The sequence below is a fragment of the Physella acuta genome, unplaced genomic scaffold (assembly GCF_028476545.2).
Source record: "Physella acuta isolate Inbredline_101_S28 unplaced genomic scaffold, ASM2847654v3 ptg000563l, whole genome shotgun sequence".
Classification (NCBI taxonomy): Eukaryota; Metazoa; Mollusca; class Gastropoda; family Physidae; genus Physella; species Physella acuta.
In genome coordinates, this window is record NW_026732082.1 from 133,885 (window position 1) to 159,855 (window position 25,971).

At 38.0% G+C, this 25,971-nt stretch overlaps 1 protein-coding gene across 1 annotated transcript in view; it reads left to right on the forward strand.

Moving 5' to 3' along the window:
* The window catches only part of LOC131946569 (uncharacterized), a 73,591-nt gene that overhangs the window by 42,515 nt on the left and 5,105 nt on the right, over window positions 1–25,971 (forward strand). The window contains exons 29-52 of the mRNA XM_059307422.1: window positions 717–854; window positions 972–1,139; window positions 1,549–1,713; window positions 6,090–6,113; window positions 7,817–8,002; window positions 8,206–8,457; window positions 8,927–9,046; window positions 9,154–9,276; window positions 9,385–9,498; window positions 12,535–13,803; window positions 14,077–14,704; window positions 14,906–15,057; window positions 15,533–15,602; window positions 15,719–15,765; window positions 15,974–16,153; window positions 16,729–16,869; window positions 17,137–17,332; window positions 17,949–18,171; window positions 18,496–18,516; window positions 20,500–20,650; window positions 20,826–21,010; window positions 21,209–21,347; window positions 24,154–24,372; window positions 25,324–25,467. Coding sequence (XP_059163405.1) covers window positions 717–854; window positions 972–1,139; window positions 1,549–1,713; window positions 6,090–6,113; window positions 7,817–8,002; window positions 8,206–8,457; window positions 8,927–9,046; window positions 9,154–9,276; window positions 9,385–9,498; window positions 12,535–13,803; window positions 14,077–14,704; window positions 14,906–15,057; window positions 15,533–15,602; window positions 15,719–15,765; window positions 15,974–16,153; window positions 16,729–16,869; window positions 17,137–17,332; window positions 17,949–18,171; window positions 18,496–18,516; window positions 20,500–20,650; window positions 20,826–21,010; window positions 21,209–21,347; window positions 24,154–24,372; window positions 25,324–25,467 — 5,055 coding nt within the window. The remainder of the gene's footprint in view (window positions 1–716; window positions 855–971; window positions 1,140–1,548; window positions 1,714–6,089; window positions 6,114–7,816; window positions 8,003–8,205; window positions 8,458–8,926; window positions 9,047–9,153; window positions 9,277–9,384; window positions 9,499–12,534; window positions 13,804–14,076; window positions 14,705–14,905; window positions 15,058–15,532; window positions 15,603–15,718; window positions 15,766–15,973; window positions 16,154–16,728; window positions 16,870–17,136; window positions 17,333–17,948; window positions 18,172–18,495; window positions 18,517–20,499; window positions 20,651–20,825; window positions 21,011–21,208; window positions 21,348–24,153; window positions 24,373–25,323; window positions 25,468–25,971) is intronic.

Consider the following 25,971-nt stretch of genomic DNA (forward strand, 5'->3'; position numbering starts at 1 on the left):
CCATTAGTGGATAAGGTAAACATATGGTATCTAGTAGTGGATTAGGTAAACATATGGTATCTAGTAGTGGATTAGGTAAACATCTGCTATCTAGTAGTGGATTAGGTAAACATCTGGTATCTAGATCTAGTAGTTAGTGGATAATGTAAACATCTTGTATCCAGTAGTGGATTAGGTAAACATATGGTATCTAGTAGTGGATTAGGTAAACATATGGTATCTAGTAGTGGATTAGGTAAACATATGGTATCTAGTAGTGGATTAGGTAAACATATGGTATCTAGTAGTGGATTAGGTAAACATCTGGTATCCAGTGGTGGATTAAGTAAACATGGTATCCAGTAGTGGATTAGGTAAACATCTGGTATCCAGTGGTGGATTAAGTAAACATGGTATCCAGTAGTGGATTAGGTAAACATATGGTATCCAGTAGTGGATTAGGTAAACATATGGTATCTAGATCTAGTAGTTAGTGGATAATGTAAACATCTTGTATCCAGTAGTGGATAAGGTAAACATCTGGTATCGAGTAGTGGATAAGGTAAGCATCTGTTAGTATACAGTAAAGTTGTTGTATGCGTATCCAGTAGTTTAATTCTAGTTGGTAAACATTTTGTATCCAGCAGTTTACTGAATAAGGTAAACGTATATCCTGTAGTTTTCCCCTACCATATTTGTGCCCTACCAGTTGTGAGATGTAGATATGTTGTATGCAGGTGAGTGAAGCAGAAAGAACAATTGAAGCCTTAGAACAAGAGTTGAAAGAGAAGACTGAGGAGGTGGATCTGATTAGAACTCAGGCTACAAGAATACTCAACATTGGGGACTCACAACTTGAAAATGAAAGCCTAAAGGTTAGTAGGCCACCGTTGTTTATCTTTACAAGATTTTACAGTAGTTTACAGTCCACTAGCTAAGACAACAGCTGACAGTTGACCCAAATGACCACTAACACAACCTGATTTTTCCAGAAACAGCTGGAGGAACTAAGAAAGGAGCAGTCCCAGGTTGATGTGACTCCAAGTTTCCCACCTGCTTTGTTAGAGGAGAAGAACCTGGAGATAGAGGAGCTGAACAAAAAACTCAAGTCTTTGGAAGATGAACTGGATCAAATGCAGGAGAAAAACACTGCAGATAAGGTAGGCTTTAGTTCATTAGAACACAATTCAATAGTTTAGTGGAACCCTATCTTTTGTTAAGTTTGAGAAATAATTTTATTTCTCATTGATGGTGATTGCTTGATTAAATCAGGTAATATATATTTATATCTCTTTAATGACAATCATACACTGTTAGCTTGTATATGTTATCCATTCTTAAAATAAAACATTGCTCTACCCTCTGCTTAATGTTTAACAACATAGTCTAGTTTGGCAAAGCTATTCAGGTGATAATTTATAGTTTTATCATGTTGTACAAGGCAGAAATAATAGTCAGTTCATGTTGCTTTTGTACAGTTAATGTCTTACTAAAACGGTATTCAAGATTACACATATTAGAGATTATAAAGATTTATGCGAGTAATTAAAGTTTTTATTTCACTTTCAGAGAAAAATGGCCGAGCTTGAAACCCGCTTGAAGGAAAAAGATGAAGAGATCAGTGACCTCCATGACAGCATCATAAGCTTGCGTCGTGGGGAAATGTGTCTGGATGTTTCTCTGCCTATCAATGAGGATGCCAATCATTTACTTAACATCTCCATGACTGGACAGGTCAGTCTTTATACAATTACCCAGAGTTGCCAGGCTGTCAGATTAATTTATCACTGTGTTATATTTTGGTTTGTCTTGTCTTAGTTTTATAGTGTCTGATTAAGGGGGGAGGCTGAAAGGGCTGCAGCCGGGGCCCTCGATGTTTAGGGGCCCCCAAATTTCCTCTTACAAATCATAGTATATTTCACTTTATAGCATAATTGTTTGTTTTTCTTTACTATAAAAACAATGCTTTAATGTTTGCATCATCAGCTATTACCTTCATTTTCAAAATATCAAACAGGGACACACACTTAAGTATAAATACCAGCTATCATCTCCTCCTACCCAGATATTGTATAAATAAAGCCGACACTTCCTAAAATAACAGCCCGGACCTTCGTTTGTTTATGACAATAAAATTTGTTGATTTTAGAGTTTAAAATACACAATCAGCCACCGGATTTTCTAAAAATGAGTTTAGGCATACTATTGACCCCCCTCCCCATCCTTTAAAAAAAAACCTACTAATTGAAATATATTTCATCAGATCACATAGGGCAATAGTAAAAAAAAAAATTTTAAATAACGCAATTGTTTGACATAGGGTGGTCTGCATTCTGAATTATCTCTCACTCGCAAGCTATCCCTGGAAATGAATGGAAAAATGCCTAATCTTCTTTGCTCACCAGCCACATTACTAGTAAAAGTATGGCAATATTCTTAATATATTTGTTATTAGAACAAATTTGTTACTTTTTTAGGTGTAGGGTAGATCTAGTTATTTTGGATTAAAACTCCCTACATGCATTATTTGAGATATTAGTGTTTGGTAATTGCATCTTCCAGCCTGATGATCATAGGGCAGAAAGTGGTAGATTAAGGGGAGGGGGAGAGAGCCCCTGATTTTTAGAGGTCTTCAAATTTGCTCTTACATAATAAATTTAATTTTCCATCAGAGTTCTGTTTCTATATATGTAAATTAAGTGACCGTTTGAATGTTTAAACGACAAGCTATTTTATTTACCAAATAAAAACTACACAAACATGAGTTTTTCCCCATGAAAAACTTCAAAACGCCCCTTCCTCATGTTAACTTTGGCTGTCGTCGCTTTCTGCTAAAAAAATGTTTATGTAAGCCACACACCCTAAATATTATAAATTTTTATATCAGTTAATCAACCAGTTCAGAAAAAAAAAACACTGACTCTTAACAAAACAGGCTAGAAAAACATGATCCAAGCATTTATGAAAAATCTGTCTAATAGCTAACAACGAAGCCTACAATGCTTTAAACCAAACATAATAAAACAAATTATAGACCTACTGGTTCAGCTAATTGCATTGTTCAAAATCACTACACTAGGTAGGGATTAATGTGTTTTGAATGTTAGGCCTAGTTATTTGAAGTGACAGGTTGGTTAGTGATGTTGTTATGCATTGAATTAATAAGAATTAAAACCTAAGCTGGACACCAGGTGGGACCTTCAAGGATACGACTAGGCTTATCTCAAAAGTATAGAAAGAAAAGTGATAAAGCTATAACTCAGTGACATTGGCAGTGACATTGCCAGTGACAGTGACATTGGCAGTGACAGTGACATTGGCAGTGACAGTGACATTGCCAGTGATAGTGACATTGGCAGTGACATTGGCAGTGACATTGGCAGTGACAGATTCAGGAGCTGAACAGGTGGCCACCAATTATCTGTTATCAACGATAGTAAAAAATCTCCTATCAATATTTTGCTTGTTGCTAGCAAGTGAGTGAATTACATCAGGCTAGCGTTCTTTGTCAGACCTGCAGGTGTTAAGTGGACTAATCACACATACAAAGGGACATAACTATTATATCCCTGTGCCTTCCATTGGATCCAGATGTGCAGTCCTATAATCCTAACACATTTACAACAGTAGGTTTATTTACAATGGTATGGCGAGATGTTTTCAAATTTTGTTATCTAAATCAAATTTTTTTTATAGTTATGCTTTTTTAAAGATAAATTACAACAAAATCAAGCACGATTTTAAAGGCACTATAGTTGCAATATCAGGGGCGTAACTAGCTTATCCTGCACTTGTATGTGTATAATTGTACTAAATAAATGATTTGTCAGTCAATGTGATCTATTAGTAGTGCTTAAATACTGTGTGAATCTTTGTAATTATTCCAAGTAGGGCGGTTTGAGATATTCTTTGATTTCTTTTATCTTCTGACGACTGCACATGGGCTTTTCAAAAAGTCATTTTACGTCTGTTCTGAAGGCATGTGTTATATAGATCTATTCCTTTCTTCATTCCCTGATGTGTAGAATATAATGAGAGCCACATGACACAAGGCGTTTGTTAACTTATTGTTAAACTGTTTTTGATTTAACTCACACACACACACACCCACACACACACACATATATATATATATATATATATATATATATATATATATATATATATATATATATATATATCAGCTGGGGGCCCGTTAAAACTAAATCCCTGGTTTTATGTATGTAAAGCTGCTATGTTTGGCATTTGCCATTCAAAGTGTAATACACTAATTAGGTCTTTGTGTGTCTTGATTGTATGGTAATAATGTTTGCCATAACTGTGTACAGTCAAGACTTGATCTTTAAATCTTTTAGAGACCTTGTCTGTCTTGTTGTCATGCTGTCTTGGTGTCATGCTGTCTGGTGTCATGCTGTCTTGGTGTCATGCTGTCTTAGTGTCATGCTGCCTTGGTGTCATGCTGTCTTGGTGTCATGCTGCCTTGGTGTCTTGCTGCCTTGGTGTCATGCTGCCTTGGTGTCTTGCTGCCTTGGTGTCATGCTGTCTTGGTGTCGTGCTGCCTTGGTGTCATGCTGTCTTGGTGTCATGCTGTCTTGATGTCATGCTGTCTTGATGTCATGCTGTCTTGGTGTCATGCTGTCTTGGTGTCATGCTGTCTTGGTGTCATGCTGTCTTAGTGTCATGTAGTCCAGTCTTAACATGCCAGACTAAGTCAGTAAAATGCATGTACTTGTTGTCTATTGATCTAACTGGGGTTTGAAGGGGCGAGAGAGTCTTGTTATTACACTGGTTTTAACATGGCCTTGAAGTGAAGGAGCGAGGAAACACATAAAGGAATCAGATGGTTGTGTCTGAAGCTTCTGGTTACATTCTCTGCATGGCCAAATGTTTGTTCTTATCTACAACACTTACTGCTCCAAATCTTGACACCTTTCAACACTGTAGTAAACAAATGAAACTAAACGCAGTCTACACTGGAAAATAGAACATATTGCTGAAGTAGCTTGCCACATGAGACAGTGTCACATATCTAAACTATGAGATGGTCACACAGCTATACTGTGGGACTGTGTCACACAGCTATACTGTGGGACTGTGTCACACAGCTATACTGTGGGACTGTGTCACACAGCTATACTGTGGGACTGTGTCACACAGCTATAATGTGACACACAGCTTAACTGTGTAACACAGCTAAACTGTGTCACACAGCTAAACTGTGTCACACAGCTAAACTGTGTCACACAGCTAAACTGTGTCACACAGCTAAACTGTGTCACACAGCTAAACTGTGTCACACAGCTAAACTGTGTCACACAGCTAAACTGTGTCACACAGCTAAACTGTGTCACACAGCTAAACTGTGTCACACAGCTAAACTGTGTCACACAGCTAAACTATGTCACACAGCTAAACTGTGTCACACAGCTAAACTGTGTCACACAGCTAAACTATGTCACACAGCTAAACTGTGTCACACAGCTAAACTGTGTCACAAAGCTAGACTATGTCACACAGCTAAACTGTGTCACACAGCTAAACTGTGTCACAAAGCTAGACTATGTCACACAGCTAAACTATGTCACACAGCTAAACTATGTCACACAGCTAAACTGTGTCACACAGCTAAACTGTGTCACAAAGCTAGACTATGTCACACAGCTAAACTATGTCACACAGCTAAACTGTGTCACACAGCTAAACTGTGTCACAAAGCTAGACTATGTCACACAGCTAAACTATGTCACACAGCTAAACTGTGTCACACAGCTAAACTGTGTCACAAAGCTAGACTATGTCACACAGCTAAACTGTGTCACACAGCTAAACTATGTCACACAGCTAAACTGTGTCACACAGCTAAACTGTGTCACAAAGCTAGACTATGTCACACAGCTAAACTATGTCACACAGCTAAACTGTGTCACACAGCTAAACTGTGTCACAAAGCTAGACTATGTCACACAGCTAAACTATGTCACACAGCTAAACTGTGTCACACAGCTAAACTGTGTCACAAAGCTAGACTATGAAACTATCTCATATCTTACCTGTGAGACTGTGTGACATGAACTAGCCCCATTGTTTGAAATAATTTTTTTGTTATCCAGGTGTCTAGGCCAGACACAGAGCGGGTTAGTATACCACCTTGTGTGCTCTCTCTCTCTCTCTCTCTCTCACATAGACAACTATTTATAGCCAATAACCAAATAGTTAATCTCATAACCACTTAGTTCACCTAATTAACCTTGTAACCATATAGCTTACCTAATTAGCCGCAAACTTAATTGAATGATTACATAACCAATTTAATCTTTGTGTAGTTAATCTAATAACCATGTAGTTAACCAGAAACCTTATCAACACTGTTGATTTACTAGTTCTTGTATAACACTAATTTTGCCACATATTATCAAGCTGAATTATAGCAAAGGATGTATAAAGCTAATCATTTATTGCTATTGTATCATTTATACAGAGCACTATAATTTATTTAATTTCATAATTAAATAACCTGTCATAAAAAATATTTAATGCACCACTGCAAATTTGGACATTATATTTTCAAACACTATAATGACTTGCTTTTATTGCTCTCACTAAAGCCTTGGGTTGATACATATAAAAAGACAAAATACTGATGGCTTTTTTCTATACTGCAGTTTTATTATTGACCTGAAATTGTGTATGGTTTTTTATTTTCATTTATTCCAAAATTTTTATCTGATGAAAATCATTTGTTGAAACAGATTTTTATTGTATTTACAAATAGCACAATAAAATTAGTGGAAAATATGTGTTAAATTGAACAGTGTGTCAGCGCATGTAAAAATAATCTAATTAATACATGAGTAGTAATTTTATCTTTGTGGTAAACTCCAATTTTGTTTAGTTTATTGAATACACACAGCTGTTAGTTATTATTTGATGTAGGTCTATAATAATATAAATTATGTTAGTTATTATTTGATGTAGGTCTATAATAATAATATAAATTATGTTTTTAGATAACGTGACAAAAGGTAGCTAGTTCAGTAGAATTTGTTTATAAATCTATAGGATGAGTGAGTTTTCTCTTTTAATTAATCCCTTGCAGTCTTTTTAACCTACTACAGTTTCTGTGTGAACTTTAACCTTGTATTTTTTGTGTGAACTTTAACCTTGTATTTTTCTGCTTCCTAATGGGGTAATGGCTGCTTGGTGGTGGATTTGTTTTAACTAAACATGTCTATAAACACAATCTATACATGTATAACTGGATCAACGGTTGGTAAACACAATCTATACATGTATAACTGGATCAACTGTTGGTAAACACAATCTATGCATGTATAACTGGATCAACTGTTGGTAAACAAAATCTATACATGTATAACTAGATCAACTGTTGATGAACCCAATCTATACATGTATAACTAGATGAACTTTTAAATCTAAGATGGAGTTTGTATATCAGTAACATCAAGTTATTTTCTTGTCATGAAATGTTGACATTCTAGATACAATTTTATTTCTTTATATAAAGCAGCAAAGCTTTAAAAAACAATTGATTCCCTATAAAGATAGGTTTACTGTATTCAGTGAGAGATGTTGGTTATTGCCTACAGTAGATGAGAGCTGTTGTTATTGCCTAGATCAGAGCCATTGGTTATTGCCTACAGTAGATGAGAGCTGTTGGTTATTGCCTACAGTAGATGAGAGCTGTTGGTTATTGCCTACAGTAGATGAGAGCTGTTGTTATTGCCTAGATCAGAGCTGTTGGTTATTGCCTACAGTAGATGAGAGCTGTTGGTTATTGCCTACAGTAGATGAGAGCTATTGTTTACTTTATTCCCAGACCAGCATACAGCAGGAGCTAGAGGAGACCATGGTAGAAAAGGAGGGAGAACTCTTGTTTCTCAGAGACACAATAACACAGCTGACCAAAGAATTAGAGGGGAAAAGTGAACAAGTCAGACATCTAGAAGTCACAGTGGAATCTTTGAAGCAGTCTCTAAGTGTTCACCAGCATGTACAACCCCATGTAAATACTGACTTGGTCTACTTTTTATATTGGTTTGATCTTTGCCAAGTTATTTTTTATCAACTAATGTATTAACCATTGCTTTTATTTAAGCATTGCTCTTCTTTGTTTACTCCATCATTGCTTGTCTATTTGTTTTTAAATCATTGCTTAAGTTAGCTTTGTAAAATAATCTCAGTGAAATGTTTGTCTTGCCAATGTAGGAGGTGGACAAGGTGAAAGAACAAGAAGATGATCAAGTGGATGGACATGAGCCAGGTGTGGACCATGTTGTACAGGGGACATCAGAAGTTGATGGTCAGGAAATGTGTGTGCAGGATGTGGACAAGATGGAGGTGTGGGCTCAGAGTGATCCTACCGAGTTGGCAACACTGAAAGAACAGCTGGCAGAACAATCTGAAGCAAGAACTGAGCTAGAGAACAGGCTGCAGCAGTTGGAGGAAGAACTTGTCATTGTAAGTCCATGATACATCAGTAGGTTCTCCCATGTTAGGTTGTAAGTAATATTTCAGTTATGAATGTGCTTCAATGCAACACAGCTGTTCTTTTAATAACTAATTAACTAGAAATTAATAATCAATTCCATTTTGCCAAAATTATGTCAAAAATGTTCCTATTCCTTGGATGGGAGAGGGATGCATACAAAAAAGCTAACTCTAAACTAATGTCCAGGACTAATATTATTATAAAATAAGTTTCTAAAAAGAATCTAAGCTAATTATTGCCATATATCTGCATGGCATGCACCTTTTGAGATTTCTTAATATAAATTATTAAAAAATAAACAAACATGGTGAAATGTGTACATTTTGTGTTTTAGTTTAATCTAAATTATCAAAAAGATATGAACATGAACAAGCTGAATTCTGTGTTGTATTTTAAATGATCAAAACATAAGAAATTTGAATTCTGTGTTGCACCTAGGCTGTTGAAGAGAGACATAAATGTCAGCTGGAGATGCATGAACAAGAACACAAACATGAAGAACTAATCATGCAAATAGACAATCTACAACATGAGATCCTGAGTCTTACTAATTTCCAGGTTAGTCTTTCTAGTTTCTAGTCAAGTCTCACAATATACCTGGTCAGTCTAGTTCACAAGTATCTCTTGATATGCACACGTCAATAATGGTGCCATGTTTTCTGTAGCATGAGCTGCAAAAGGACTTTGATACAATACAAACTTTGTTGGATGAGAAGGAGAAAGAGATGGACATGTTGGCCAAGGAGTTGACAGACAGCAAGACACAACAGGAGGCGCTGGATACCTTGGTGAGTACCTGTGTGCGTGTAAACTGACCAGACGGGTGTGAGTACCTGTGTCAACTGACCAGACGAGTTGTTTGAGGTAGTTTGACCTGATGGCCGTCTCTGTCTTAGCTGCAGCTGGAGCAGATTGTAGCCAGCCTGCGCAGGGAGCTCAAGGAAAAACAGAATGTAGTGGACGAGAGGGAGGAGGAGCTGTATGAGCTACAGGACAAGATGGAAGACATGGTACACTTGCCTGTCCTTGATATGCCTGCATGGTGCTCTCAGTTTGCTATTTACACAATTGATTGCAGCTAGCAGGGGATTGACGCTCTGCATATTTGAAGGGGGCTTGCACTGTGTCTTTAAGTAGGACCTATACATTTGAAGGGGGCTTGCACTGTGTCTTTGAGTAGGACCTGTACATTTGAAGGGGGCTTGCACTGTGTCTTTGAGTGGTACCTGCATATTTGAAGGGGGCTTGCACTGTGTCTTTGAGTAGGACCTATACATTTGAAGGGGGCTTGCACTGTGTCTTTGAGTAGGACCTGTACATTTGAAGGGGGCTTGCACTGTGTCTTTGAGTGGTACCTGCATATTTGAAGGGGGCTTGCACTGTGTCTTTGAGTAGGACCTATACATTTGAAGGGGGCTTGCACTGTGTCTTTGAGTAGGACCTGTACATTTGAAGGGGGCTTGCACTGTGTCTTTGAGTGGTACCTGCATATTTGAAGGGGGCTTGCACTGTGTCTTTGAGTAGGACCTGTACATTTGAAGGGGGCTTGCACTGTGTCTTTGAGTAGGACCTGTACATTTGAAGGGGGCTTGCAGTGTCTAGGACCTGTACATTTGAAGGGGGCTTGCACTGTGTCTTTGAGTAGGACCTGTACATTTGAAGGGGGCTTGCAGTGTCTAGGACCTGTACATTTGAAGGGGGCTTGCACTGTGTCTTTGAGTGGTACCTGTACATTTGAAGGGGGCTTGCACTGTGTCTTTGAGTAGGACCTGTACATTTGAAGGGGGCTTGCAGTGTGTCTTTGAGTAGGACCTGTACATTTGAAGGGGGCTTGCACTGTATCTTTGAGTAGGACCTGTACATTTGAAGGGGGCTTGCACTGTATCTTTGAGTAGGACCTGTACATTTGAAGGGGGCTTGCACTGTGTCTTTGAGTAGGACCTGTACATTTGAAGGGGGCTTGCAGTGTCTAGGACCTGTACATTTGAAGGGGGCTTGCACTGTGTCTTTGAGTAGGACCTGCATATTTGAAGGGGGCTTGCACTGTGTCTTTGAGTGGTACCTGTACATTTGAAGGGGGCTTGCACTGTGTCTTTGAGTAGGACCTGCATATTTGAAGGGGGCTTGCACTGTGTCTTTGAGTGGTCTTGCAGTGTGTGCATGTACAAAAAATCTTACACACTTTTCAGGCTTGGTACCCATGCTGGCTGGAGTATCAAGTTGTGAAAATATTTGTGTCACATGACATAACTTAGTGTTTTTATCTTGCGTAAAAAGGGCTTTGCTTTGGTCAGTGGTGCTTGTTTTTTTTAAACTTTTTCTATCATCACTGATTTGGGCTATCTGGTCAGCACATTCAACCACCATAAAGATTGATAAAATATTCAACTTGTGTATTGATCTGTTAACACAGACGTGCTGACACATCCACGGATGTGGTGATGAATCCACTGAAGTGGTGACAAATCCACATATGTAGTGACACATACACAAATGACTTTGTCACACCACTCCTGCTCATATAGTCAGAAGATTTTAACTTGACAGGCATTTGGTTTATGTATGCGTGGTGTCTGGTAGTTTACTAGTTGGTCAGTGAAGTTGTACCAGCACTGTGCTGGTTTGCTCAGCTTGACAGTGTACACTTACCCAATGTTTATCTTACTTAATTCAAACAAAACCTGGCATATGGTGTTTTTAAAGTTATACTTTCTGCTTGCCATGGTATGCTCTACTTTCTGGTTCCCATGGTGTGCCCTACTTTCTGCTTCCCATGGTGTGCCCTACTTTCTGCTTCCCATGGTGTGCTCTACTTTCTGGTTCCCATGGTGTGCCCTACTTTCTGCTTCCCATGGTGTGCTCTACTTTCTGGTTCCCATGGTGTGCCCTACTTTCTGCTTCCCATGGTGTGCTATACTTTCTGGTTCCCATGGTGTGCCCTACTTTCTGCCTCCCATGGTGTGCCATACTTTCTGCTTCCCATGGAGTGTTACCATTATGTAACCCTGGCCAAACTTCCAGCACTAGATAATTTAATGAGAGATCTCTGTCATTTGTTGCATATCCAAAAAGAACAAAACATTAATAATTAACAAAAAATGGGACTGGGTCTCTGTGCACCTGAAATTTTACTTTTATTTTTCTGTTTTTTTATTTTATTTTGAACATTTGAATGTTTTAATGCATCCTTTTAAGTTCTTGTTTAGGTTTAATGAGTGTTAACAAATGTGTTTTCAGTCTTCACAAACACATCACATATACACACATGAGATTTTAGACTGCTCAAGTCAACTTGTTGGAGTCATTTTATATTTTCCTGAGCATGTTGTAATGTCACTTTTGTTCCATGAAGTTATCGCATGTCATTTAAACATCATCTAAATGGCATAAACTGAGAGCATGTCATCTGTGATCCATTAAATGTCATTGACCAACAGCATGTGACCTTTGACCCTGTGTGTCTACACAGCATGTGACCTTTGACCCTGTGTGTCTACACAGCATGTGACCTTTGACCCTGTGTGTCTACACAGCATGTGTTATCTCCACCCCACCTCCTGCACTGACCTACTCTTGATATTATCCTGTGGTGCTTTAGATCATTTATTTTACTATAAGATTTGTGTCATGTTGTCTTTTTTACTATAAGAATTCTGTCTTATGTAGTTTTTATTTTACTATTAATAATTCTGTCCTATGTAGTTTATTTTACAATAAGAATTCTGTCTAATATAGTATATATAATTTTGTACCTCTATGTTGAAAGTTCAAGTTTTCTGTTTAGGTTTTATATTCCACATTTATAGACTTCTATAAAAAAAAGAGTGTACATCATCTTAGCAATAGTGTTTTTAGTATATTAAATATATTAATAGTATATTAAACTATATTTTGAATGCCATCTTCCAATATCAATGTCATTGTCTCTTGCATAAAAACTATTTTTATATTGACAACTTTTATGGGCTATACATTTAAAAAAAAAATTAGAATTAAGTGCTTTTGCAATCTTCTATGAAAGCTAAAACTTAATCTGACAATTTCAGGCTGGAGAGCTGAACTCAGTACGAGGGGAACTAACTGAGAGCCAGGAGTTGCTGAACCAGGAGAAGACTGCCAACACAGAGTTACGGAACCTGTTGAACAAAGCAAGAGAGGAGTCTGACAATATTAAAAACATTTTGAGCAAGGAGAGAGAGAGATTAGAGGAGTTGAGTGTGAGAAATGAAGAGTTGAGTCAACATGAAGAAGTGAACCATGATCTGAAGAAGAAGGTGGCTGCTCTAGAAGATGAGCTGTCACAAGCAGCTGATGGGGGCAAGGTGAAGGCTGCTCAGCTAGACCAGCCAGCTCACCAGGATTCCTGGTCACAGGTGGACAGCTCCGATGTAGTGGACAATGGTCAACTGGAAGCTGCCAGTGCAGGTGAGGATGAGATTAGTGTGCTGAAGAGACAGTTGCTGGACAATGAGGAAATTCTCAGACAGCGCCAGACAGCTCTGCTGGAACTTCAGACAGACAACGAGGCTCTGGTTGCTGAGAGAAACACTTTGCAAGAATTGGTAGGACAAAATGTCCAAACCATAGAGGACCTTAATCAGCAGCTTGATCAAAATGTCCTCACTATTGAGGACCTCAATCAACAACTTGATGAAAATGTCCTCACTATTGAGGACCTCAACCAACTACTTGATCAAAATGTTCTAACTGTAGAGGACCTGAAGAGTCAGCTGTATATCCGCCAATCTTGTTTGCTTGATTTGGAAGCTGAGAGAAACACACTGAGGGAGGAAAAGAATATTCTGGAAGAAGCCCTGAAGCAGGGATCTAACGACCAAATGAGAGATGACCAGTTGACCATCAGGCATCATGTGGAGAGACATGCTAGAGTGACACGTCAGCACTCTGATGTCCAGCTGATGCTGCAGGAGAAAGATGACCTCATCAGAGAACAGGAGGAAAAAATAGAAGAGCTACAGTCTCAGCTTGAGAGGCTGACCCAGCCCATGATGTTAGATGACGCCAGCCAGCAACCCCAATCCATTGTAAGTGACGTCACAAGAGCTCTGAGGGGCGTGAGCTTGTCGTCATCACTGCCATCAGATAGCAGCACTCTCCTGATGGGCATGACTCGCTGGGAGTCTGAGCCTGCCAGCCTGGCTATGGGAGACAGCTGTTACATCAAGTTCCGCATGACCGAGGCCGAGAGGTTAGCCAGGCAGCAACAGAGGGAGTTGTCCAAGGAAAACCTTGAACTTGAAAAGGTCAGGTACGACCTGGAGCGTTGGCTGAGGATGCAGAAAGATAGAAGCCAGGTAAGAGAGTTTTATAAAACATTGCTAAAATATGGACAGTTTTTTAATTGGATGATGTATTGAATCAAATTTGTTTATATAAAAAATCTTTCCTTCTTTCTTATTTAATAAAACTTTAACTGATTTGATTAAAATTTATGTCAAATAAACAATTTGTTAAATGAGAAGTTTATAAACATGTTGATCTCATATGTATCAATAGGGACATCTCAGTTGTTTCATTAATTCTTTCGTATTGAGAAGCTAATACCATCTTTCTCTTTACTTTCATAGCAGGACAAAGAATATGCTGAATTAAGTATCAAGGTACAGGAGCTAAGAATCATTGTGGAAGAAAAAGAAAGTTTGATAATTTCACTAAGGGAGGAATTAGAATCTGTCAAAGCTTTATATCAGCAGGCTATAGAATCAGATCACACAACTAAACAAAGTGAATTACATGAACTAAAAACAATTGTGGAAGAAAAAGAAATTGTAATAATTTCACTAAGGGAGGAATTAGAGTCTTTGAAAGGTTTGTACCAGAAAGCTGTGACATCTAATAACAGAACCCAACTAGGTGAATTACAGGAACTTCAAACAGTTGTCAATGAAAAAGAAAGTCTGATAATTTATCTAAGGGAGGAGTTGGATTCTATGAAAGCATTATACCAGCAGTCTATAGAATCAGATCACAGATCTCAACAAGGGGAAGTACAGGAACTTCAAAGAGTTGTAGAAGAGAAGGAAAGTCTGATAATTTCTCTAAGAGAGGAGTTGGATTCTGTGAAAGCCTTATATCAGCAGTCTATAGAATCCGATCACAGATCTCAACAAAGGGAAGGAAGTCCTTCCAGCCTGTCTCCAGAAACCAAACAGTCAATCTCTCAATTAAAACTACAGCTTAGGAAAGCACATTCAGGTAACAAATACAATTGACAAACTAAAATGTTTGTTTCATTGTGTGTTTTTTTTTAATTTATTCACCTAAAAATACTTTTACATTTATGAACATTTTTAGCAGCAGGATATATAATGGATATTAAATTGTCAGTTTTATAAATTTTTACAAATATTTTATGTATGGTTTGAAATATTGTAAACTCTGGTATATTTTGTTTAGCCTTGGAAGAGATGCACAACCAGCAACATTCTAACAGAGAGCCTGACACAAAGGACAGAAACTTGGAACAGGAAGTGGAAGATTTGAGGCAAACTCTCCAAATCAGGGATGAGGAACTGTCCATTCTGAGGTCAAAGATGAGAGATGACCAGGTAAACTGATGCCCCCAGCATTCATAACAGTAGAACTACCCAGTTGACTAGCTCTAGGCTTAGTATACTTTACCACCTACTTTCTGGTCTAAGTATACTTTACCACCTACTTTCTAGTCTTATTATACTTTACCACCTACTTTCTAGTCTTACTATACTTTACCACCTACTTTCTAGTCTTACTATACTTTACCACCTACTTTCTGGTCTTACTATACTTTACCACCTACTTTCCTATCTTACTATACTTTACCACCTACTTTCCTATCTTACTATACTTTACCATATATTTTCTAGTCACTATTCTATACCACCTACTTTCTAGTCTTAAGTGATCCTAATGTTTTAAGTATAAAAACAAAGAAGAAAGAAGATAAAGTATATAATAGTGTGTTAATATTCATTAACCCAATTAGGTTTGTTTTGTCATACATAATTCTATTGATAAAATACTTAGATGAATTTTATTTTTTAGAAAATAAAGGAGAAGCTACCCTCTCAAGTCTTACGAGCAGATGGTTTCAATACACCTTTATCTACATCAGGTAACTCATCATTAAAGCTTGAATAAGACATTTAGCATTATGTGTGTTATTGCAGCAAATAAACTTTGTTTTTGTTTTTAAAGAGCATGTAAAAGTCTTTTGTTACTATTTTGTAGCACAAGAAACATCATTCTCAGTTGATGGCATGCCAGATAGACTACAGGTAAGAATTGATTTTTGGATGAAATTTTAAAATATTGGAAGTAAATTCCTTTATAGATGTTGTTATGGTGTATAAATTAAGAGAAAACATTGTATGAATGATATTGTATAAAATAATGTCCAGATTAGTATCCCAGTCATGTAACATGTTAGGAGAACTTTAGAATTGACTGTGTTGTTACACTCTAGAATTGACTGTGTTGTTACAGGTTTTGTTACAACACTTGAACAGCTTGGGAGAAAACCTCCTTAGTTTATCAGACCTGCAGTACTTACAGAATTGCTTGTTGCCTAGCAACCAGATGAGCTCCTCACAGTACCAGGCATTAACAGAATCCCTGAATGAATTAAAGGACATGGTGCCTCACATTGAGGAAATCTTGGAAGAGGTAATGTTTCAAGTGGAGTCTTTTACATGACATTCAGCTAGTGTATTCTGGTGTCTCTGCATTGGAGGTCCCACGCTACATGACATTTAGTGTCCCATGCTACATATTTAGTGTCCCATGCCACATGAGATTTAGTGTCTCATGCCACATGAGATTTAGTGTCCCATGCTACATGACATTTAGTCTCCCATGCTACATGACATTTAGTGTCCCATGCTGTTTTGATGCTACATGGCATTGTGGGTTTCATACTTTGTGACTGCTGGTTTCCCATGCTGTTTAGATCTCCCATGCTTTATGAGACTGGGTCACATTCTATATGAGACTGTGGGTCCCATTCTATATGACATTTGGTTTCCCATTCTGCTTGAGATTAATTTACATGTGTGAGAGATGCTCACATTTTTTCTCTTTTTGTGATCCCCCTGGCTTATGAGCATTGCTTGAGCTGATTAAACTAATGTCAAAGAGAGAGGGTGATATCAAGATAAATTATGTTTAAGGATGGTTATTCTAGCTGTAAACAATTTAAAAAAACCCAAGCATAGCTAACTGTACGTTACATGTACCCACAGACAAGTGAAGACTGGAGGTATGAGCTACTGGAGGCTGTGCTCAAGTTCTTTAAGAAACAGGCTGAGGCTCTACAGACACAAATAGACCAGTCCTACAACACCATTGATGGCAACCATCTCAGGACCAGACTTCAAATGATGGTAATATCATGTCCTTGTTTTGGCACAGGATTATTGTATAATTTTGGCATCTATAACTTAGTTTAGTAAAAAGACATTGTCCTCTTATGTTAAATATTTATAAGTAATAGATTTCAAATTAGATATCATGCTTTAAAAACATGTGTTTTTAAATAGACTTCTAAAAAAAAATGTACTAACAAAATCCTGTACAACTCTTAACATTGGTAGAGAAAGCACACATCATTCAATGGATTCAATAGTCTGTTTCTTATGACTTTATAATAGGAAGAAATGCATCGGTCAACAGTGGATGAACTGCTCCATGCTGACCGCCAGTCTCTGTTACAACAAATAGACTCACTACACCAGCGCCTCCTGGAGGCCAGGAATAATTTAGAGGAAACCAAAGAGGAGCTGGGCCAGAGGATCTCTAGCCTGGAGGAGAGCAAGTCTAAGGAGGAGTGGAAGCTGAGGAGACAGGGTAAGATGCTGCTCATACTGGAGCTGATAGTTGATTGAGTGGTTGGGGCATCACATACTTTTGTCAGCTCAGTGTGAGGTTGTACCACTACATATCACATACATTAGTCTGCCTAATGTGAGGTTGTACCACTATATATCACATACATTAGTCTGCCCATCTTGAGGTTATGGGCACTGTGTGTCAATATTTTGGACTGCCCAATTGGAGGTTATGGGCACCATGTATCAATATTTTGGACTGCCCAATGTGAGGTTATGGGCACCATGTATCAATATTTTGGACTGCCCAATTTGAGGTTAGGGGCACCATGTATCAATATTTTAGACTGCCCAATTTGATGTTATGGGCACCATGTATCAATATTTTGGACTGCCCAATTTGATGTTATGGGCACCATGTATCAATATTTTGGACTGCCCAATTTGAGGTTAGGGGCACCATGTATCAATATTTTGGACTACTCATTGTGAGGTTATGAATGGTGTATCTGTCACAGATGAACCATGGCCATAGCCATGCTCTGTTACATTGTTCAGCATGACAGACCTGGTGTCCTGACTGTGACTGAGCCTCCATGAGCTGGTAACACCTAGCCCTGTCCTATTGTCCCCAGTTCAAATGGTGGAGAACAAGCTTCAGCAAGAGGAAATCATCAAAGATGACTTGAAGAACTCCCTGAAGATGGAGAGACAACGCTTGACCGATGCCTTGTCAGAGTCCAACCAGGAGAAGGCCAAAGTTCTGGAACTTCAGTCTGAGCTGTCCTTCACACAGATTCACCTGTCTAAGGCCAAGGATGCGGTGGAGCGGGAACAGCAACGCTTTTCATCTGTCTTGTAAGTTGATTTCTTTTCATCTGTTTTGTAAGTTGATTTTTTTTGTTCAGTTTAAGTTCATTTGTTTCATCGGTTTTGTAAATCAAATTCATTGTTTTCATTCTGATGGGGGAAATATCTTAGTTAAAAAAGTTATAGAAGGACAGTGTTCATATTTTTGTAAATGGTAACTTCATATAGCGAACACATGTTTAAAAATTTCACACATTTTAAATCACTTTCTCTATACAAGCCACTGTTATCATCCCCAATCCTCACACACTCCAATCACCCCCAATCCTCACACACTCCAATCACCCCCAATCACCCACTGACTTCTCTCAGGTTAGACTGGAGCCAAGCCCTGTAAGTGTTTTACCTGTGGCTGCTACTGTGTCTTGTGCTGGTGGTTATGTCCCTTGCCTGCTTGTGCTGCTTTGTGTCTACCAAGTGTTAGGACCATTTTAAAATACTTGTTAAAAATAGCCCCAAAGTTTACACTTTTATAGTTTAAAATGCCAGTACTTACAATCTCAGTGAGTGTGTTAACATGCACTTTATATAGTTCATGTATTTACCAACAAATTTGTTTAACCATATTTTATATGTGTATATATATATATATATATATATATATATATATATATATATATATATATATATATATATATATATATATATATATATATATATATATATATATATATATATATATATATTTGACTCATTAAAGCATGAACCAGGAGTGTTTTTTACCTAAAGAATAGTTGAGATTTTAAAAAGCTTTGGTTTTCTTGCTAAAATACTTGGATACTTGGAGCTGATCTTTCAATTCTTTGTTTCTCTGCTGAATGTCTGACATTTGATCAGGGTTATGCCTCTAGGGTTAGGGTCAACATTTCTGTTCTGGTCTCATTGTGTAGTGTGTGGGTCATATGTGGCGATGGTGTTAGGGTCTGTTTGTGGGTCATATGTGGTGATGGTGTTAGGGTCTGTGTGTGAGCCATGTGTGGGTCATGTGTGGTGATGGTGTTAGGTTCTGTTTGTGGGTCATATGAGGTGATGGTGTTAGGTTCTGTTTGTGGGTCATATGAGGTGATGGTGTTAGGTTCTGTTTGTGGGTCATATGAGGTGATGGTGTTAGGTTCTGTTTGTGGGTCATATGAGGTGATGGTGTTAGGTTCTGTTTGTGGGTCGTATGAGGTGATGGTGTTAGGGTCTGTGTGTGGGTCATGTGTGGTGATGGCGTTAGGGTCTGTATGTAGGTCATATGAGGTGATGGCGTTAGGGTCTGTATGTAGGTCATATGTGGTGATGGTGTTAGGGTCTGTGTGTGGGTCATGTGTGGTGATGGCGTTAGGGTCTGTATGTAGGTCATATGAGGTGATGGTGTTAGGGTCTGTATGTAGGTCATATGTGGTGATGGTGTTAGGGTCTGTGTGTGAGTCATGTGTGGTGATGGCGTTAGGGTCTGTATGTAGGTCATATGAGGTGATGGCGTTAGGGTCTGTATGTAGGTCATATGTGGTGATGGTGTTAGGATCTCTGTGTGTTGGTGGGTCATGTCTGGTGATGGTGATTTGGGTCAAACATCACTCCTATTTCATCAGAAAATCTCCAATTTGTTGGGACAACAATTTATTTTTTCCCCCACTGATCACATTGAAGTAACAGCTACATCTAGTAAGATGTTTAAAAATATTTTTTTAAATGTGTTAAGTATATTTCTTGCTTAACTTAGACTAAAACCTACTAAATCTGGCCACTAAATAAGCCTGTAAAAATCCAGTTTTTTCATGTTAGCATCAAGTCTTGCCAATCATCTGATAAGGTAGAGATGATGTTAGGTTTGAATTAACAAACTCAGTCATTAGCTTCTAGATGGTGTGTTTTCTTCTCTGCATCTTGTGTGTGCAACTTTTTCTAGTCTCCTAACTACTGGGTCGACAGAAGTTGATTACATAATATTTTAACAATAATTAGGCTAATACATCCAAGGCTGTGCAACATGATTTAAGTTAAAATTTTTAAAATGTAAATGATGCGGCATTTAGTTTCACTTTTCATATGTGTGTATGTGTGATTGCAATGATCTTGTAAAAGCTTTATACCTAACTATTTAATGAGCTCATGTTTTATGACTGTAGCTGTGAATAAAACATTTGTGGCTGTGAATGAAACATTTGTGGCTGTGAATGAAACATTTGTGGCTGTGAATGAAACATTTATGGCTGTGAATAAAACATTTGTGGCTGTGAATGAAACATTTGTGGCTGTGAATGAAACATTTATGACTGTGAATGAAACATTTGTGGCTGTGAATGAAACATTTGTGGCTGTCTGTTTCAGTGATGCCCTAGAGGAAGAGAAAGTGAAGTCTTCCAGGCTGGCTGATCTTCTAGAGTCCACCAGACAGAAGCTGCAGGCTCTACAGCAGGAAGTGGCTGAAGCAGATCAGAGGAACCACCAGAAGTATCAGTCTGGGGAGAGCTTGATTAAGGTGAACATTTGTAGACAGTGGGGAATAGTTGTACAAGGTGGTGTGGGAAATATTGATAGATGTTTTTCTGGTAAATATATTAGACACATGTGTTTTATTATTCACACGTAGATGTCTAGATGATATGTACTGGATGTATAAAACAGTTTGTCTCAATTTTTTGTTGGTGTTGTAGGAGCAGCAAGAAGAACTAGTGAGAGAAAGACAGAGAAGTTTTCAGTTTTCTCAAGCAGAAGAGCAAGCCAAGCTAGAGATCTTTGAGCTATCCACACAGTTGGAAGCTCAGGAGAGAAAACTGGCAGCACTTAGTCATGAATATGAGGAGAAAATTGAAGCTTTACATAGGCAACACATGGAAAGGTAACTCTAATTGCCGGCATGCTCGTCTTTCAAAAAAAAAAGAAGCAAAAACATGTTTAAAATGTACTTGTTAATATTTTAATAAGGAACAGGTTACCGGTCGGATGTCATTCTAGAAGTTTTAACTTGTTTTTTTATGACTTTAGATGAAGAATGGAATCATACAAAAAATTATTATGGTGAATTATTGTGTTGTAGAGAGTTGATGTATCGTGTGGATGGAGAGTCACAGTCTCTGAGAGATTTACTAGAAGTGGAGAGACAGAATCATCAGACAAGACTGGAACAAGAGAGGGAGATCAACAAAAAACTGTTGGAGCAAATCAACACACTGAAGGTATGTTGTCTTGCATAGAGGTTAGAACCAATAAAAAACTGTTGGAGCATATGATCATTGGCTTCAGATAGTCCCAAAGCTGGATGTTGGGTATACATATGATCTGTAGCTTCAGATAGTCCCAAATCTGGATGTTGGGTATACACATGATCTGTGGCTTCAGAAAGTTGGATGTTGATCTGTGGCTTCAGAAAGCTGGATGTTGGGTATACATATGATCTGTGGCTTCAGATAGTCCCAAATCTCTCTGTTGGGTATACACAGGGTTCGTACGCAGTCTGGAAAGTCTGGAAAAAGTCTTGAATTTCGAAAAGTGAATTTAAGACTTAAAAAAGTCTGGAAAATCGCTAGTTTTTGGGCAGAATTTTTTAAAAGTCTGGAAAAAGTCTGGAATCTAGTTTTAGAAACAAAACTTCGTAGTCCATATTTTCCAACTTAAAAAATTGCTAGTTTTAAGTGAATTTACTCCAATTTTTTTCCCGCGCTGTCGCGCGGGTTTACACTATGTTTGTTGTGACGTTTTTTCGCTGGTTCGCAGAAAAAATGCTCAGTTACTACGTCATTGGGAGAAGAGGGGAAGGGAGGGAAGAGATTTTGTGGCACGACTGACCGTGTGAATGTGTTACAAGTACTTACAATTGTCGTTTAATGAAAGAATGATCGCCGTCATGATTGTTACCAATGTTAGGCTCTCGATTTTACCCGCTATTTTTTCATCGTTTGAGTTTGCATGCAGGCAGTCATAAAAAAAAAATTATGGGGGGGGGGGATGTGTGAGTGGTAGCTTAGATATAATTTATCAGTCTGTAAGGCGTCATCCATTTATGACTTACAACAATTTTTCGGATTTTAGACCCCCCCCCCTTCCCCACTCCCCCGCCCTCTGTCCACACCGCGTTCACTTACTTTGGATTAATATTAACATTTATAAGATTAATAAGTCGCAAGGCCTCCTTGGGTTCATACCTGTAATTCTGTTTGCTTCAGCTTAACAAAGAGGTACTATTTTTATTTAGGAGTCGTCCATAAATGACGTCACACTCCGGAAAGTCGGGAGGAGGGTTTTATAAAGTGTGATGACACGCTCTTGCAATAATGTTGGGGCAGATATAAATACCGTGTTTTATTTACACGCTGTGATGGGTTTTTAAAACACCAGCACAGTCGTCTTAATTTTACTTTCTACTCGCAAGATAAAAGTTTTATGTTTGTTTTAGAATGTAATCACATCCATGTGTACGTCATAAATGGATGACCCCTTTAATTTTAATCCACCTTCCATTAAACTGTTTTTGAAATCTTTGCAAATGCTGACGATTAAAGTTAGACTACCCCGCCCCTCCTTGTAACATCGGTCACTTGTGCGAACTCACCGTGACCCCAAGTGCGTAGTTGGTACCGCTTAGTAAGTAGGGTGGGGGAGGGGGTATAAGTCACAGCACAGTTCATGTTATGACGTATTAAACAGGCATACTGAAGTCTAGACTACTATGACATCACAGTGACCCCTTCACCGTGTAGTGTCTGTGGGGGGGGGGAGGGGAGAAGGATACCGGCAACTTTTTTTTTAAATTGCAGACCCGTTTCTCAGCTATTACTATAACTATAAGCACAAACAGTGAATGATTTTTTTTTTTTTTTTGCTCCACATTTTTTTTTTACAAGTAGCCTATATTTATTTAGGCTACTTAACAAGAGCAGACCTAAATTAATACAGTACATTATTAATATTATTCTTTAAAGTAATTAACTCTCACTATTATGCAATACCATTTTAATGATAGTTTAATTGAAAACATAAGCAATTAGATTCGGAACAGATTACATAAGTCTAATGTTGGAAACAAAATAGCTGCACCATTTTAATCCATTATTTTAATTGTTAAAATTTTAGGTAGGGTGGAGTAGGCAAACTTAGAAAAAAATGTTTTTTTGTCAATTTGACTAGAGAAAGTTCACTATGAATATAGCTCAATTGCCTAAAATAAATGTCAATTTAGTATAAGTAATTATAATGACAGTACAAATAGTGCATTTTAAAAAAATTATTCGCTAACACATTATCTGTCTAAAGTCTGGAATTTTTCCAAAAAAGTCTGGAAAATGTCTGGAAAAAGTCTGGAATTTCATTTTTAAAAAGCAGTACGAACCCTGTATACATATGATCTGTGGCTTCAGATAGTCTCAAAGCTAGCTGTTGGGTATACATATGATCTGTGGCTTCAGATAGTCCCAAATCTGGATGTTGGGTATACATATGATCTGTGGCTTCAGATAGTCCCAAATCTCTCTGTTGGGTATACATATGATCTGTGGCTTCAGAAAGCTAGCTGTTGGGTATACATATGATCAGTGGCTTCAGATAGCTGGATGTTGGGTACACATATGATCTGTGGCTTCAGATAGTCCCAAAGCTGGATGTTGGGTATACATATGATCTGTGGCTTCAGATAGTCCCAAATCTGGATGTTGGGTATACATATGATCTGTGGCTTCAGATAGTCTCAAAGCTAGCTGTTGGGTATACATATGATCTGTGGCTTCAGATAGTCCCAAATCTGGATGTTGGGTATACATATGATCTGTGGCTTCAGAAAGCTGGCTGTTGGGTATACATATGATCTGTGGCTTCAGAAAGCTGGATGTTGGGTATACATATAATCTGTGGCTTCAGATAGTCCCAAAGCTGGATGTTGGGTATACATATGATCTGTGGCTTCAGATAGTCCCAAAGCTCTCCTTCTTTAAAAACTATTTTCCACTGCCTGCTGTTGTTAAAATGAATCTTGTTTACTGCTGATATCAGACCGAGGTGGGCCAGTTGAAAGAGAACTATGAAAGTGAAAAGTCTAGAGCAGACTTGTACAAGGTTGAACTGGACGGTGTCCTGGTGCAGCAGGACAGAAGGGGCTCAAGCAGTGACAGCCAGGGGTCAGTGAGTGCTGAACTGACCTGCCTTGAGAGCACAGTGTGTAGACACATCCCAGCCCTGGAGCAGGACAGGGAGACCCTCAGGTTGAAAGTGGTAAGTCTCAGGTCTACACATCTTATAGTGGTAAGTCTCAGGTGTACACATCTTATAGTGGTAAGTCTCAGGTGTACACATTATATAGAGCAGCTCAGGTTAAAAGTGGTAAGTCTCAGGTGTACACATTATATAGAGCAGCTCAGGTTAAAAGTGGTAAGTCTCAGGTGTACACATTATATAGAGCAGCTCAGGTTAAAAGTGGTAAGTCTCAGGTGTACACATTATATAGAGCAGCTCAGGTTAAAAGTGGTAAGTCTCAGGTGTACACATTATATAGAGCAGCTCAGGTTAAAAGTGGTAAGTCCCAGGTGTACACATCTTAAAGTGGTAAGTCTCAGGTGTACACATCTTATAGTGGTAAGTCTCAGGTGTACACATCTTAAAGTGGTAAGTCTCAGGTGTACACATCTTAAAGTGGTAAGTCTCAGGTGTACACATCTTATAGTGGTAAGTCTCAGGTGTACACATCTTATAGTGGTAAGTCTCAGGTGTACACATCTTAAAGTGGTAAGTCTCAGGTGTACACATCTTAAAGTGGTAAGTCTCAGGTGTACACATCTTAAAGTGGTAAGTCTCAGGTGTACACATCTTATAGTGGTAAGTCTCAGGTGTACACATCTTAAAGTGGTAAGTCTCAGGTGTACACATCTTAAAGTGGTAAGTCTCAGGTGTACACATCTTAAAGTGGTAAGTCTCAGGTGTACACATCTTAAAGTGGTAAGTCTCAGGTGTACACATCTTATAGAGCAGGACAGGTAGGCCCTCAGGTTAAAAGTGGTAAGTCACAGTTGTACACATAATGTAGCAGTTTACAATACCATATACATTACAAAAATCTGTTGCTTTTTACGGCTATGTGTCATTTTAAATGAATGTTCTATGTTAATCTAGTCATTATAAGATTGTGTTAAAAATAAGTTTTTACAACTTTTTTGTCTACATTATCAGAGCCAGCTAGAAGAAGAGCTGAGCAGAATTCAGGAGAAAACCAGGCAAGTTGAGTTCCAGATGGCCAAACAAAATGTGTCTGCTGGTCATTCTTCAAGGTCAACTAGAACAGTCAGGGAGGAAATGATCAAATCTTTGTTGGCTGTAAGTCAAATAATTATTGTCAATACATTTAATTTCAAGTTTTTCCTGTTTCATCTGTTTTAGTGCACTTATCTATGATATTTAAAAGTTTTTGTCTTATCTATATTTCTTATCTTGCTTATTAAATAAGTACTTGCCTTGTCCAAGCAATAAATTCTTGTCCAAGACCTTATTCTCCATGCATGAATTTCTTGTGTTATACAAAAATATACTCTTGTCTATGAAACATGTACTTCTTGTGTATTTGAATTAGATTTTGTCTAGTCTATGAAATAAGGTCTTACCTCTTCCATGCAAGAAATGTGTGTATTTTCTGTACAAGAAATACTTGTGTTGCTAATACAAGTTCTACTTGTGTTGCTCGTGCAAGTTATACTTGTGTTGATAATGCAAAATATATGTTTGTTGCTCATACAAAAAATATGGGTTGCTTATACAAAAAATATGTGTTGCTCATACAAAAAATTTGTGTTGCTCATACAAAAAATTTGTGTTGCTCATACA